We start from the raw sequence: 16,180 nt of genomic DNA on the forward strand, positions 1-16,180 counted from the left end.
TGGATGGTGTGATCGAAGGAGGTTGGTCACTGGCCCAAGTACTGATAATAATCCTCCCCTGGGCGTGGTGATACTGGATGGTGTGATCGAAGGAGGTTGGTCACTGGCCCAAGTACTGATAATAATCCTCCCCTGGGCGTGGTGATACTGGATGGTGTGATCGAAGGAGGTTGGTCACTGGCCCAAGTACTGATAATAATCCTCCCCTGGGCGTGGTGATACTGGATGGTGTGATCAAAGGAGGTTGGTCACTCAGTCAGGTTCTGATGATAATCCTCCTCTGGGTGTGGTGATGCTCTGTGGTGTGCCTGGGGAGAGTTTGGTCACTAGATCTCCTCTGACATCCTGCAATGGTTGACCAGCACCCTCCACCTCTCTGAGCTGGGGGTGCTATGGACACGGGTCTACTCCCGGAGTCCCAGAGCTGAGGGCTAGAGTCTTCTGTACTGGTCCTGGCTTCCTGGAGCTGTTGTTGACTGGGTGCCACGCAGCTCCCAATCTCCTAGAGCTGGAGGTTCGTTAGCACAACTCCTTCCCCATCTATTCCTTTTCCTTTTCATCTTTTCTCTCCTGTTTTGTGCTTCCTGTGCTCGATCGCCGGTTTCCTGCACTTGCATCATCCTCTGACAAGAAGTTGCTGGCATCTGTTCGCTGCCCTTCCCTTTTCTTCCTGTTCTTTTATTTTCATCAGCCATTGTCCTTGGAATGTGTGTTTTGAGACTTCTTCCTCTTCACTACCTGCCATTCTTCTTGTTGTCCCTCAGCCCTCCCCTGCTCAATGGACTCCTCCTTGTCTTGTGTAGGGGCCTGTGGTTTTTAGGCTGAGTGGGGTTGGGGGTGGGAGCCTCTCCTCAGTCACAGTCTCTAGTTTAGTGCTGGCTGTGACCTCTGTGCTGGTGGTGTACTTGTAGGCATTTGCCAGAGCATTATCTCCAGTGCTATCTCCCCCTCTTGTTGCCTGCGTGTAGGAGCTGGTACTTTCAGGGCAACTTTTGTGGAGGTGACCTCCCTCTCCACAGAAGCTGCAGCATTTGCTCTCCTGGCAGTCCTTTATCTGGTGGCCTTCCTGTTTGCAGTTCTTGCAGATCACTGCACTGCTTTGGGCAGCAACATGGCCTGACTTAAATTGAATTTAATTAACTTTATGACTTACATCCTTCATATACATGAGGAGTAAAAATCTTTATGTTACGGTCTCTGTCTAAATGTGCAATGTGCAATTTATAATAAACAGTATGTACAGCAGGATAGTCAATATAACACAGAAATACAGTTGTGAAAGCATGTGTTAAGTAGTCTGATGGCCTGGTGGAAGAAGCTGTCCCAGAGCCTGTTGGTCCTGGCTTTTATGCTGCGGTACTGTTTCCCGGATGGTAGTAGTTGGAACAGTTTGTGGTTGGGGTGTCTCGGGTCCCCAATGATCCTTCGGGCTCTTTTTACACACCTGTCTTTGTAAATGTCCTGAATAGTGAGAAGTTCACATCTACAGATGTACTCGGCTGTCCGCACCACTCTCTGCAGAGTCCTGTGATTAAGGGAGGTACAGTTCCCATACCAGGCAGTGATGCAGCCAGTCAGGATGCTCTCAATTGTGTCCCTGTAGAAAGTTTTTAGGATTTTAGGGGCCCATATCAAACTTCTTCTGCAATCTAAGGTGAAAGAGGTGCTGTTGTGCCTTTTTCACCATACAGCCAGTATGTACACATCATGTGAGATCCTTGGTGATGTTTATACCCAGGAATTTAAAGCTGTTCACCCTCTCAACCCCAGATTCATTGATGTCTACAGGGCCCGCCCTGTCTCCATTCCTCCTGTAGTCCACAATGAGCTCCTTTGTTTTTGCTACATTGAGGGAGAGATTGTTTTCTTGACACCACTGTGTCAGGGTGATTACTTCTTCTCTGTAGGCTGCCTCATCATTATTTGAGATTAGGTCAACCAGTGTAGTGTCATCAGAAAATTTAATTCACAGTTTGAAGCTGTGAGTGGTGACACAGTCATGGGTATACAGTGAGTAAAGGAGAGAGCTTAGTACACAGCCCTGATGGGCTCTTGTGTTGAGGGTCCCTTAGTCTTTGCCATTATGGCATACCCTGGGTTTACCAGTGTACACCGCAGTTCCCTCCAAAGACTAGGGGAGGGTGGATGATGGAGCCATTCAAACTTACCCTCAGCTTGACCTTCACCTGGTGCTTGATGTCCAGATCCCAAACATATCCTTAATGTCCTCACAGTTTCCTCTGCACCCTCGACATAACAGGTAAAGAAGGTGAGAACATCCAGAACAGGCACACGAGGGTTAAGCATGTGCACCTTGATTGTATTGGGTGAGGGATGGTGAAAAGTGGCTGTGACATCAGGAGTGACAGCAGCGCATTGTTCCACTTCTCTCAAAAATCCTTCAGGAACTTCTGCCATCCCAACACGTACTTGGAAGGATATGTCAAAAAGCCACTGAAGTCTTCACACAATAGAAGTCCTTTACCTCAAACTTGCAGCAGTCAAGCAGAACCCTCCAAATGAAGCAGTTCCTGTTGAAGGTGTTCCCTCACTGAGATCCCTCACTGTCACAGTGACAGTGGTTCTGATCCCAGGTCCTCCAGTCGATGCACCAGTAGATGCAGACATTTTAGTTGGGTGCTGATTGCTGGAAAAAGGTGTTAGATTGGTTTCCCAATCAGCATAAAGATCCACCCTTAGGTCACTAGGTTAAGATCATATCAACCTCTTGATCACAACGAGTCCACCAATGATACTGCACTTGATATTAGCCAAAAAGCTGAGAAGCAGATGATGGTTCAAATGGTTGGCCATTGGGAAATCCTGCTTTTTGTTGATGGAGCGGATGTGTTTGACAAAGTGTTCTCCCAATTTACCTTGGGTCTCACCAATATACAGGAGGCTGCATTGGGAGTACCAGATATGGTAGACAACCCCAATAGATGTTGAGATGTAGTGTTGCCTCACCTGAAAAGGCTGTTTGAGGTTCTGAATGGACGTGAGGGAGGAAGTGAATGGGCAGATGTAGCACTTCTGCCACCAAAATATTTCATAGAAATCCCTAGTGATCCTGGAGATGCAGGATTCAGGAAGACACTGGGCATATCAAATCCCCAAGACAGATGTATGAAAATGACCATCTTCATCAGCAGAAAAAGGAGAAACACTTCAAACAGCTCATCCACCAACTTACCTCCTCATAGTGTGCAGAACCCAACAAGGAACTTTCCACTACCTGAGAACCCATAGAGTCATCCTTGATCTAAGGAACTGTCTGTGTATCAGTTTTGTAGGAACAAAGCCTTTCATTGACTATACTTGTAGCATGACACTTTGATCTAATGCATATAAACTAGTGAATTTGAATGGAATTGACTTTATTTCTTACATCCTTCACATATATGAGTAAAAATCTTCACATTACGTCTCTAAATGTGCAATGTGCAATCATAGTAATTTATAATAAATAGAACAGTCAATGTAACATAGAAATACACTCAATCAGCGCACGTTAATTTACACATTTGACAAAGAAAATTAAGCTAAAGTAGTGGTCGCCAACCAGTCGATTGCGATAGACCAGTCGATCTTTGAGACTTTGCCAGTAGATGTCGAAAAAAATGAAAAGTGCACACCAGGCAGAAAAGACCGGAAGCAAAGCCTGCAACCCGGAAACAACCTCTCCCCACAAACAGCTCTTCACAGCGGGAGCACCACGATACCATTATCCTAATCGGCATCAACCTATCTTTATAATGTTCACATTACAACACTTCTCCCGCTTTAAATTCCAACATTCCCCAAATGTAAAAGAACTAGGAAACAAAAAACAGTGGTGTCATTAGCTTGCGTACCATTGAAACTTACATTAGTGTCTCAGTAACAGTGCAATGCAAAACACCTGAAAAATGTGCAGATTCAACATTCAGTCCAACAAAGGGAACTGCCCATTCAATCTGTCAGGAGATTTGCGAGGGCGCTGTGCTGCAACAGATGAAAATTATTAAATCTAAGTACAGGAGCTGTCTTACTGACAGACATCTCACAGACTGTCTCAAACTGGCTGTCTGTAGTTATGAGCCAAATTTCAGGGAACTAGCAGAAAGTATTCAGCCCCAGTCATCACACTGAGTGCAACAGTCAATATTTACTCATTTATTTTTCATGTTGAAATAAAATTAAATAATGAAACATAGAATTAAAAGTGTTGTAATGTGAGCATTATAAAAATAAGTAATACCAATTAAGACAATGGTAACATAGCAACACTCCCACTACGGAAAGCCGCCTGCAAAGAGAGACTGCTTCTGGAGCTGCAGGGTTCCACTTCCGGTCTCTTCAGCCTGTTGTGCATGCGTGTGTCTAAACGATTTAGTAGGTCGACCTTGCCTTTCACTAAGGCCGAGGTAGGGGATCTTGGGCTTCAAAAGGTTGGTGACCTCTAAGCTAAAGGGCCTTAATTAAAAGAATGGACACTGAAGCAATGAAGATAAATTGAAGAATATGCAAAATTTTAGTCAGAGGTAGAAATATTAAAGGAAGATCGATTGAGAAAGAAGGAAGTTAAAAAGGGAATTTTGGGTAAAGTCATTGAAAGCATCCTCAAACATTGTCATTGCAGTGCTAAGGAAGTTACAGAGAAATGGGAGAGAAAAAGCATTGCATGAGCTAAACTCATGGATGAGAATCTTAACTGCAAAGTTATGAGGAACAAGGATCTAACTGTAATGAGGCCCAAGCAAGTTGTTCAATATCCAAGTTCAGGATAATATAAAAAATATTTAATATATTTTATAAATATTTTATAAAATATAAACTATTAGTATTAAAATAATAAGTAATATAAAATAGTGGATAAGAGATCAAAAGGTCATTTTGGAATGTTTATTTGGCATGACTGATATGGCCTGCATTAATTACTCTAAATAAAAATGCAGCAAATGTTGGAAATCTGAAAGGAAAACAGAAAATGCTAACAATACAGGCAGCTCCTGCATTATAGTAGTTCAGGTAATAGGAATTTGCCCTTATGGAATACACAAATCACTACCAAAAAATAAGAGTTATAGAATATAAATTCTATGCTCTCATAGAATTTATGTAAAAAACTGATAAACAAATACATTTTTTCAGGTTGCGTATCATGATGTTTGCACAGATAGGTAACTTCATGTTTAGGAAAATCAGAGATCAACACACTACAGCACTGTCCGGGCCTTTTGGTTCATAATATTGTGCTGACTTACAGCATATATTTTTCTTTTACCCATGTGCTGAAGTTTCTGAAATGTCCCTAACGTATCAACCTCCATCACCACCCCAGGTAGTGCATTTCAAAAACTTATCACTCTCTGTGTACAAAACCTACCTCTAACTTCACTCTTACCCTTTCTTCCATTCACCTAAAACAGATGTTCTCTGGTATTAGACATTACTACCCTAGGAAAAAGGCACTGGCTGTCTATCTATCTATGCCTCTTATAATCTGTTACACCTCTATCAAATCACCTCTCATTCTCCTTTGCTCCAAAGGGGAAAGCCCTATTTCACTCAACCTTTCCACATAAGACATACTCTCTTATCCTAGAAAATATCCTCCACACCCTCTTTAAAACTTCAATATTCTTTCTATAATGAGGCAACCAGAAGTGAACACCTGATACAGTGGTTTTAAAACCATAAGACCATAAGGTATAGGATGAGAATTAGGCCATTTGGCTCATTCAGTCCATTCTACCATTCCATCATGGTTGACTAATCCCTCTCAACCCCATTCTCCTGCCTTCTCTCCGTAACCTTTGACGCCCAGACTAATCAAGAAGCTATCAACCTCTGCTTTAAATATATTGAATAACTTGGTCGCATATATAAAATGCTGGATGAACTCAGCAGGCCAGACAGCATCAACGGAAAAGAGTACAGTCAACATTTCGGGTCGATACCCTTCGGCAGGACTTGTTGAGGGTCTCGGCCCAAAATGTGACAGTGCTCTTTTCCATTGATGTTGCCTGGCCTGCTGAGTTCCTCCAGTATTTTGTGTGTGTTGCTTGGATTTCCAGAAACTGAAGATTTTCTCTTGTTTGTCAATGACTTGGTCTCTGCAGCCATCCATAGCAATGGATTCCACTGATTCGCCACCATCTGATTAAAGAAATTCTGCCTCATCACCATTCTAAATGGGCATCCTTTTATTCTGAGGCTTTGCCCTCTGATCCTAGTGTAACTCTCAGGCTTGTCCAGTTCACGTTCATCTAGAGCCCTGCCAAACTGGGTAATCGCGTTTGCTGTGTAATGTACCCCCAGTTACAAACCCACAACACAAAATATCAGACAGTACACCATATGCAATTAAATAATACTTTATGAATCTTAATCTGAATACAGGGCTAGTAATGAAAATAAACAAAACAAAAAAAAGGCCCAAGTCAAAGTCAAAGTCCCCATTGGAGCTCACTCAGTAGTCATTCTTCCACCATTGGTCTCCTCCGAACGTCACCGACTTCGGAGCCTCAGATCCCAGTCCACTCTGTCCGGTGGTCTACCAGCTCTCTCCACACATATCCTCCGTCTTCATCTCTCCTTGACAAAAGACCGCGAAGAACCCAGCTCCCAAACACACAAGAAAGAAGAACATTTCTCCAATTGGATAGCCACTGAATTCCAAAGTCCCGTTATCTCCAGTCATAACCCAAACATTGCTGCTTCAGAGAAACCATTACCTTAACAGTGCAACATTACATTAGCCTTAGCAGTGAAACCTTACAGCATGTTACACTCTCCCCCCACCGAATTTAGTCATGTCCTCATGTCGTTGAGATAATTTGCCAACACGTCCTGGAAAACACGAAGTCCAATCCAGGTGCAATAGGCAGTGACATAGCTCCCCAAAACGGTAGTGATCACGCCCTGCTCCCCATGCGCTACATAGACCAACCTATCCAGTGGTTTCCTAATTCTCTGAGACCTCTGTACATCCTCACTTAACTCTTCAGGCTCAGACGCTTCTGGGGATACTTCTGGTCTATCTGGCGAATCCTCCCTCGATCTATCACCCATGCCCCCCTGCAACTCGGAGCCCCCTGTCCCGTGTCCAGGCCCTGCTTCCTCTCCTTCAGGGTCCTGCTGTAACCCAGGCTGTCCTTAGTTAGCACCCCCCCCCCCCCCACCTTCAACTGACTCAGTGGGAGAAGAGCCAGGAGTCTCTTCCTCAGTCAATGGGGAGTTAGCGAAAGGCAGCATGTACCACACATCCAGATCATCATCCTCTGAATCAGTATCTTCCTCATGGGCGGGGCCCAGCCCAGCCTCTCCCACTGTTTACCCTGCAGTCGCCCTGCATTTTCGCAGAGTCCTCTTACTAGGTGTAGGGTCCAAATGGGGCTCTGGGTCTACCTGCAACACTTGTCCCGGGGCAGCAGGTGGTATACAGATAGTATGTTTGGATGCAAGGTGAGGTTGTCCATTGACCTTTCTTTTGGGACTGACGAGGGTGACTTACCACCGAAACCTTATCTGAAGTATGTGTCGAGCAAGGTCTGATTAAACCTCTGAAGATGGGGATCGCCCTGTGGATGATAGGGCGTGGTCCTCAACTTCTCAACTCCAAGCATGCCCAGTAACTCATAGATGAGTCTGCTCTCGAAGTTCCATCCCTGGTCACTATGTATCCGCTTGGGGAGGCCATAATAAACAAAATAGTTCTCCCATTGTAGTTTGCCACTGTAGTTACCCTCTGGACCTTGGTAGGAAAAGCCTGAGCATATCTGGTGTAGTGGTCTGTGATGATAAAGACATTTGCCGTGATGCGGGCATCGGGTTCTATGGACAGGAAATCCATACACACAAGGTCCAGGGGCCCTACACTCTGCAAGTGGGACAAAGGAGCTGCCCACGTAGGCAGTGTCTTCTGCCGTATGCAGCGAATGCATGACTTGCCGTATTTTTCAATCTCCGACTTCATTCCGGGCCAGTCGTCGTGACCTCTCTCTAAACGGGGTGTCCTCGGTCAGCTGGATAGTGTGACGAGTGCTCTTGGAACAACCCACATCAAAATCGCCAATGGAAAAGACACCTATCAATTACAACATCCTCTCTACCAGCCTCCTTTTCCAACCCGGCGGCACTGGGGAGTCCCCAAAGTTGAATGACTCAGCAGTCAACTTTTCCCCCTTAACCAATAGTTTCTCCCCGGCCTGCTTTACAGGGACACTAGACATTACTGTCACCGGGAACAAATGCGCCAGAGGCATCCCCCGCTTGAAGGTGACCTCCCTTTTTGTAGTGTTCCTGATGATCACTGCCATCTCGCTCACCTGTACAACCGAGGGCTTCTACAATTCGGGCCTCACCAGTACCCCAGTCGGAAATCCTGACTCCCCCTCATGGTCTTCTGATGTGCCCACTAACAGGGTTTTCGCCCTCAGGCACTCAGGGAAATTCAGGGGTCCCCATCACTCTCGCTACTTCCCAGGGCTGTACCACCATTGGCTTTGAATGTGTGAACCACGCAGTCCCTCGTTTAAATTCAGTATCCGGCCCAATGCTGCCACGCGCTTCCTCAAAAGCAGCTCGAAACACCAGGTGCACAATGTTCCAAAAAAGCTCTCACCCACCTTCTCCTTGCAGGCCCCCATGAGCCTCCCCACAAGAAGCGTGTTGGTCCCCACCAGAATTGAAAAGCCATCCTTCTCAACAGGGTCCAGACAAACCAGTGCCAATGTATCAAGAACCTCAGACACTCCCACATCGGCCTCTGAGAACTCCAGTTTCACTGACAAATAACCGTCGTATGGATAATCACCAGCACTGATATCCCAAATCTTCAGTGCAGTGAATGGTGTCAAGGGTAAATGCTTTAGATACCGGTTGTAAAATGAATGGTACAGTAACATGACCTGCAACCCGGTGTCAAGTATGGCTTTAGTGTATATTCCTTCTATCCGTAGCGACACACTGGACTGTGGTCCCACTGAGCCTTCAGGAATAGGGTCTTTTGCTTTTGGGATTTCCTTGGTACGTTGCCAGAAACGTATTCCCCCAGAGATACCAGGCCATTCTCTCACTGGGTCTCCTCTCAGTTTCCCGACATCTCTCCCTGCTTAGACACCCGTGGACCCACTCTCCGATGGGCTTCCTGCTGCTCACATTCCCGCTAGAAGTGTCCCTCTTCCCCACAGTTATAGCACATGCTACCGGCCGCCCCTCTTCTCACAGAACCCTGGCCACCCGCAGCCCTCTATGTAGTCCGTCCCCTTACGGGGGCCCTCTCTCTACCAGTCCACACCTGCTGTTAACACCCAGGACATCTCAGTTCTCAGCTCTGCCACCATCTCCTTTACCATTTCCCGGGTTGGGCTGGCCGCGGTCACTTCACCTCAAGGGACTACTGAGGACTGTACCCTGCTGACGGAGTCCTCCTGCACCTCTCTGATCAGCTGAACAAGTGAGGGAGGGGAGTGTGTTTTCCGGGACTGCCAGAGACCCCAAGCTATCATGTCATGGGACTGGGTGCCCTTGGCTATCTGGTCCATCCTTAACTTATCCCTCTCAGCCGCTTGAATGACCCCCCAGCACCGCAAACAATTTAGCTGCCTCTCTAACCAAAAAAGATACGCAGAAAGCTTCTCCCCCCTTCCCTTCTCCTAACGCATGTTTTGAAACACCCCCCCCCCCACCCCATGAGCTCCAGTGGGCTCCCTGTTGTACCAAAAGCATGCTCTAATGTGTCGAGATACTCAGCAAGGGGAGCAGAGGGTTGGGTAACTGTCAAGCCTCTTACTACATCAGCCGCTGACCCCCTCAAACTTTCAACCAGTCTCTGTCATTTTTCGTCATCAGACCACTGCCACTCACCTAACAACTGAGAGGTCTGCTCCACCCATGTCTCATACTCCTCTTCCCCCTCGGGGATGGGCGTTATCCAGAGGACATTCTTAGCTTCTGGCAGAGACCTGCCGCCTGTGCACTGGGCCACTTGTTTGCTAGGGAGGTAAGGGCTGATGGCAACTCCAACCCCTCACTTTTCACTGGAGGACGGGGACTAATTAAACTTTCCACATCCGACCACTCTTTCCCCCCACTCCTCAGAGATAAAATCTCCGTTCCCCCCCCCCCCCAACTGCGGGCAACTCAGCTTGTGACCCCGCCTGCTGGGCTCCTTTCTCCTTCTCCCTGATAGTATGGACAGGCCATGGCCCCGCCTCACCAGGGGCACTGACAGATGCTGGTAGTCTCACCGCCGTTATGTCAGCGCTAGTCTGAACTAAAACAAGATCTGACCCCACCATTTTATCAAACTTCTGCGCTATGATTTCAACTTTGCCAACAGCTTTAAGCATACTCAAAAATCAAATTAACAATTCATCCGAGGTACCAAATCTATCCGACTCAACATGCACACATTAATCACCGGCAATCCCACAGAAGCACCCCAGCATTCCACCCCAGCAGCATCCATACCAGCACAGATTTAAACAGGGCAATAACACAGCATCCAATGGAATCAATCCAGGACATAGCCCCCACAATTGTAACCCTCAGGCTCACCCAGCTCATGTTCGTCTAGGGCAATCAGCCTTCAGCCCCACCATACTGGGAAATCATGTTTGTGTGGATACTGTGTAATCTACCCTCAGTTACAAACCCACAACGCAAAATATCAGACAGTACACCATGAATCTTAATCTGAATATAGGGTTAGTAATGAAAATAAACAAAAAGAGGGCCCAAGTCAAAGTCCAAGTTCCCATCAGAGCTCACTCAGTAGTTATTCTTCCACCATAGATCTCCTCCGAATGTCGCTGACCTTCGGACCCTCAGATCTCAGTCCACTCCATCTGGTGGTCTACCAGCTCTCTCCACACGCATCCTCCCTCTTCATCTCTCCTCGACAAGACCGTGAAAAACCCGGCTTCCAGACACACAAGAAAGAACAACATTTCTCCCATTGGATCGCCACTTAATTCCAAAGTCCAGTTTATCTCTAGTCATAACCCAAACATTGCTGCTACAGGGAAACCATTACATAGAACATTACAGTGGAACATTACATAGAAGCCTTTACATTAGCCTTAGCAGTGAAACATTATAGCGTGTTACACTAGACTACCCCATTATTGGAAACATCCTTTCTGCATTCACTCTGTCTAGGCCTTTCAATATTCAGTAGGTTTCAATAAGATCCTCCCTGTTCTTCTAAACTCCAGCGAGGCTCTTAACCCTTCCATTCTTGGAGTAGTCCTTGTGAATCTCCTCTGGAACCTCTCCAAGGCCAACACACCTTTTCATAGATAAGGGACTTGAGACTGCTCACAATACTCCAGGTGCGGTCTGGCAATGCCTTATAACCTCAGCAGTACATCCTTGCTCATATTCTAGCCCTCTCCAAATGGATGCCAGCATTGCATTTACCTTCCTTGCCACTGACTCAACCTGTAAGTTAACCCATACAGAATCCTGCACAAAGACTCCCAAGTCCCTTTGCACTTCTGATTTTATAATTTTCTCCCCATTTAGAAAGTAATCTATGCTTTTATTCCTTCTACCAAAGCACATGATCATACATATCCATACACAATATTCCATCAGCCACTTCTTTGCCCATTTTCCCAGTCTGTTTAAGTCCTTCTGGAGATTCCATGCTTCCTCAACTCTGCTTGCCCATCCACCTTTCTTCACATCTGCAGACTTGGCCACAAAGCCATCAGTTCCGTCAAACAAATCATTGACATATAACATGAGAAGAAGCAGTCCCAATACCAACACTTGTGGAATATCGCTAGTCACTGGCAGCCAACCTGAAAAAGGCCCCCTTTATTCCCACTTTTTGTATCCCGCCAACCACTGAAGTCAGGCTAACTGGTCTAAAATTTCCTTTCTTTTGCCTTGCTCCTTTTATAAAGAGTGGAGTTACATTTTCAATTTTCCAGTCCTTAGGAACCATTCCAGAACCTAGTGTTTCTTGAAAGATCTTTACAAATGATCATTTCTGCTAGCTCCTTCAGATCCCTGTTGTTTAGTCCATCTGGTCCAGATGACTTATCTACCTTCAGACCTTTCAGCTTCCCATGCAATTTCTCCTTAGTAATAGCAATTACACCTACCTCTGTCTAATATTTTCGAACTTCTAGCATACTGCTAGTGTCTTCTAGGGTGAAGACTGATGCAAAAACTTATAAAGTTCATCTGCCATTTCTTTGTTTCTTCATCATCACTTTCTTGCGGTCCAATATCAACTCTCGCCTCTCTTTTACTCTTGATATATCTGAGAAAACTTCTGGTATCCTTATTGATGTAATTGGCCAGCTTACCTTTATATTTCAATTTTTCTCTCCTTATGGCTTTTTTAGTTGCCTTCTGGTGGTTTATAAAAGATTCCCAATCCTCTAACTTCCCACTAATTTCTGCTATATTATATGCCCTCCCTTTTCCTTTCATGCTGCCTTTAACTTTACTTGTTAGCCATGGTTGCCTCATCCTCCCTTCAGAATACTTACTTATCTTTAGGATGCATCAATTCTGTGCCTTCCGAATTGCTCCCAGAAACTCAGTCATTGCTGTTCTGCTGACATTCCTACTAGTGACCCCTTCCCACCTCTTCCAATCAACTTTGGCAAGCTCTTCTTTCATGCCACTGTAATTCCATTTACTCCATAGTAATACGGATACATCTGACCTTATCTTTTCCCTCTCAAACTACAGGGAGAATTATTATATTATGTCACTGACTCCCAAAGGTTCCTTTAGCTTAAGCTCCCTAATCTGGTTTATTGCACAACACCCAATTCAGAATTACCTTTCCCCCTAGTGGGCTCAACCACAAGCTTCTCTAAAAAGACATCTTGTAGGCATTCTACAAATTACAGGCACAACCACACTGCTGGAGCTGTGGTCATTTAATCAAATAAAATGTGCTCTCCCACAGTCACACTCAATGTTACTGCCATGGAACGGCTTTGGGTAATAGACGGTGAATGATACACCAAATGATAGTGAACATCTGATTTGTTCTTTTGCTACTGGCCTAGTTAGCTTCCAAGTGAGTGGCGGACTCCAAGGTATTAATAGTGAAGAAATTAATCGTGGAAATGTTATTGATTCCCAAGGATAGGTGGTTTGACTCTCTTAAAGTGTCAAAAGCTTCGATCAGCATTGCTATCCAGTCCCTACGCAATCTTCAGTATTAATAAACACCAACAATGTTGTGTCAATAATGACGATCTTAACACTGGAGACAAGAGATTCTGCTATTACTGGAAATCAGGGTCTTGGCCCGAAACATGAACTGTTTATTCCACTCCATAGATGCTACATGACATGTTGAGTTTCCCCAGTAATTTGTGTGTTACTCTTAACACTGCAGTTGAGACCACAATTGTGGCAACAGTCAACTTAAACAGGTCAAGAATGAATAGGTGTGAAGTACTTTGATATATTTTTGTCTCTATTTTTGAATGATTAGCTTTATTAGCTATATTTGTCCCATGTACTTTGAAACTTTTAAATATACAGTAAAAGGAGCTGTTTTGTGTCAATGACCAACACAGTCCGAGGATCGTGCTGGGGCAGCTTTAAAGTGTTGCTATGCGGTCAGTGTCAACATAACATTCCCATAATTCACTAACACCAAATGTAAATCTTTGGAATGTGGGAAGAAACCTGAGCACCTGGAGGGAACCCAAGTGATCATGGGGAGAATGTAGAAATGTCTCCGGCAGGAATCCAATCTGGCAAAGATTAGGAATCCAATCTTTTCCTAACAAACTCAAAATTTTATCGATTATGCTAAATTATTTTTTCCTGTGGTAGACTTTGCCTTGAATTTGAACACAAAGATTAGCTTTCTTCATTTCACTAAATCTGTTTGTAGGGTTTCTTATCACATCTTTTGATTTTATGACAAACATTGCCACCTTCTGGCAATGGTCTTATCCACAACTAAGACTCTCAAATAGTCCCTCAGCATAACCTGTTGCTGGTTTTCTCTGACCAATAGTTGCGTTTTTCTGATTGCCTCATTCCTGCTATTGCATTTCATTTTATTTGCCCGCTTAAGCACTATGCAATAAATACTTCAGCTGTTTTACTTCCATCATCAAGTTATCACAGTTTAGGAATTCTCAGTGAGCACTATATGAAGATGGTTATAGCCAAAAATACATTAAGCTTGGAAAATGTGAGTGAGAATATTACATCTGCCATTTTACTCACTGTTTTATCCTCTGCATTTTATATCACAGATTAGATCAAAAATATTATTGGAAACTTACCAGTCTTTAATAGCATTTGCTGCTTCTTTTTCTCACTTGTCTTGTTATGTACATGGTGAGCAGGTGAAACTAACTTTCTTCTAAGGGTCAGATCAATTTCAAAATCATTAGGACCCTGCACTAAAAAAGATCTCAATTCCTGCAGATTTTTTATAATTATTAGGTGAGAATCATTTACTTTTTATTGCTACTGTGGCAAAATCTCTTCTCAATTCTACTTTTAAAATTCATCGAATTTAATAATTAAATAAGAAATATCATGGCTTAGATAAACGTAATGCTTAATTGATTATTCTTAAATTATTTTCTTTTACAATTTATCATAAATCTATATTTAGACAATAGACAATAGACAATAGGTGCAGAAGTAGACCATTCGGCCCCTCGAGTCTGCACCGCCATTCTGAGATCATGGCTGATCATTCACTATCAATACCCGGTCCCTGCCTTGTCCCCATATCCCTTGATTCCCCTATCCATCAGATATCTATCTAGCTCCTTCTTGAAAGCATCCAGAGAACTGGCCTCCACCGTCTTCCGAGGCAGTGCATTCCACACCTCCACAACTCTCTGGGAGAAGAAGCTCTTCCTCAACTCTGTTTTAAATAACTGACCTCTTATTCTCAATCCATGCCCTCTGGTACTGGACTCTCCCAACATCTGGAACATATTTCCTGCCTCAATCCTATCAAATCCTTTAATTATCTTAAATGTTTCAATCAGATCCCCTTTCAATCTCCTCAATTCCAGTGTGTACAAGCCCAATCTCTCCAATCTCTCTGCGTAAGACAGCCCTGCCATCCCAGGAATCAACCTAGTGAATCTATGCTGCACTTCCTCAATTGCCAGAATGTCCTTCCTTAAACCTGGAGACCAAAACTGTACACAATTTTCCAGGTGTGGTCTCACCAGGGCCCTGTACAAATGCAAAAGGACATCCTTGCTCTTGTACTCAATTCCCCTTGTAACAAAGGCCAACATTCCACTTGCCCTCTTCACTGCCTGTTGCACTTGCTCATTCACCTTCATTGACTGATGAACTAGGACTCCTAGGTCTCTTTGCATTTCTCCCTTACCTAACTCTACACCATTCAGACAATACTCTGCCCTCTTGTTCCTGCTTCCAAAGTGGATAACTTCACATTTATTCACATTGAATCACATCTGCCAAGTATCTGCCCACTCACCTAGCCTATCCAAGTCTCCCTGTATTCTCCTAACGTCCTCTTCGCATGTCACACTGCCACCCAGTTTAGTATCGTCAGCAAACTTGCTGATATAGTTTTCAATGCCCTCATCTAAATTGTTGACATAAATCGTAAAGAGCTGTGGTCCCAATACAGAGTCCTGTGGTACCTCACTAGTCACCTCCAGCCAGTCCGAGAAACACCCATTCACTGCTACCCTTTGCTTTCTATCTGCCAACCAGTTTTCTATCCATGTTGAGACCCTGCCCCCAATGCCATGAGCTCTGATTTTACTCACCAATCTCCTATGTGGCACTTTATCGAATGCCTTCTGAAAATCTAGGTACACAACATCCACTGGCTTACCCTCGTCTAACATCCCTGTTACACCCTCAAAAAACTCCAACAGATTAGTCAAGCATGATTTGCCCTTGGTAAATCCATACTGGCTCGGCCTAATCCTATTACTGCCATCAAGATGTGCCACTATTTCGTCCTTAATAATGGACTCAAGCATCTTCCCCACGACTGACGTTAGGCTAACAGGGCGATAGTTCTCTGTTTTCTCCTTCCCTCCCTTCTTGAAAAGTGGGATAACATTAGCCACTCTCCAATCTTCAGGAACTGATCCTGAATCTAAGGAACATTGGAAAATGATTACCAATGCATCCGCAATTTCCTGAGCCACCTCTTTTAGAACCCTCGGATGCAGACCATCTGGACCTG

At 44.5% G+C, this 16,180-nt stretch overlaps 1 protein-coding gene across 4 annotated transcripts in view; it reads right to left on the reverse strand.

Moving 5' to 3' along the window:
• spata6l (spermatogenesis associated 6-like) overlaps positions 1–16,180 on the reverse strand; it is a 100,755-nt gene that overhangs the window by 13,137 nt on the left and 71,438 nt on the right. For 3 of the 4 annotated variants that reach the window (XM_059969988.1, XM_059969986.1, XM_059969989.1), the window contains one exon: positions 14,268–14,347. In XM_059969988.1, the coding sequence (XP_059825971.1) occupies positions 14,312–14,347 (36 nt within the window). In that variant the 3' untranslated portion in view covers positions 14,268–14,311. Of the gene's footprint in view, positions 1–6,427; positions 6,607–14,267; positions 14,348–16,180 lie in introns of those variants that run through there. The other variant, XM_059969987.1, reaches the window with a different exon arrangement.

Source organism: Hypanus sabinus, chromosome 5 (assembly GCF_030144855.1).
Source record: "Hypanus sabinus isolate sHypSab1 chromosome 5, sHypSab1.hap1, whole genome shotgun sequence".
Lineage (NCBI taxonomy): Eukaryota > Metazoa > Chordata > Chondrichthyes > Myliobatiformes > Dasyatidae > Hypanus > Hypanus sabinus.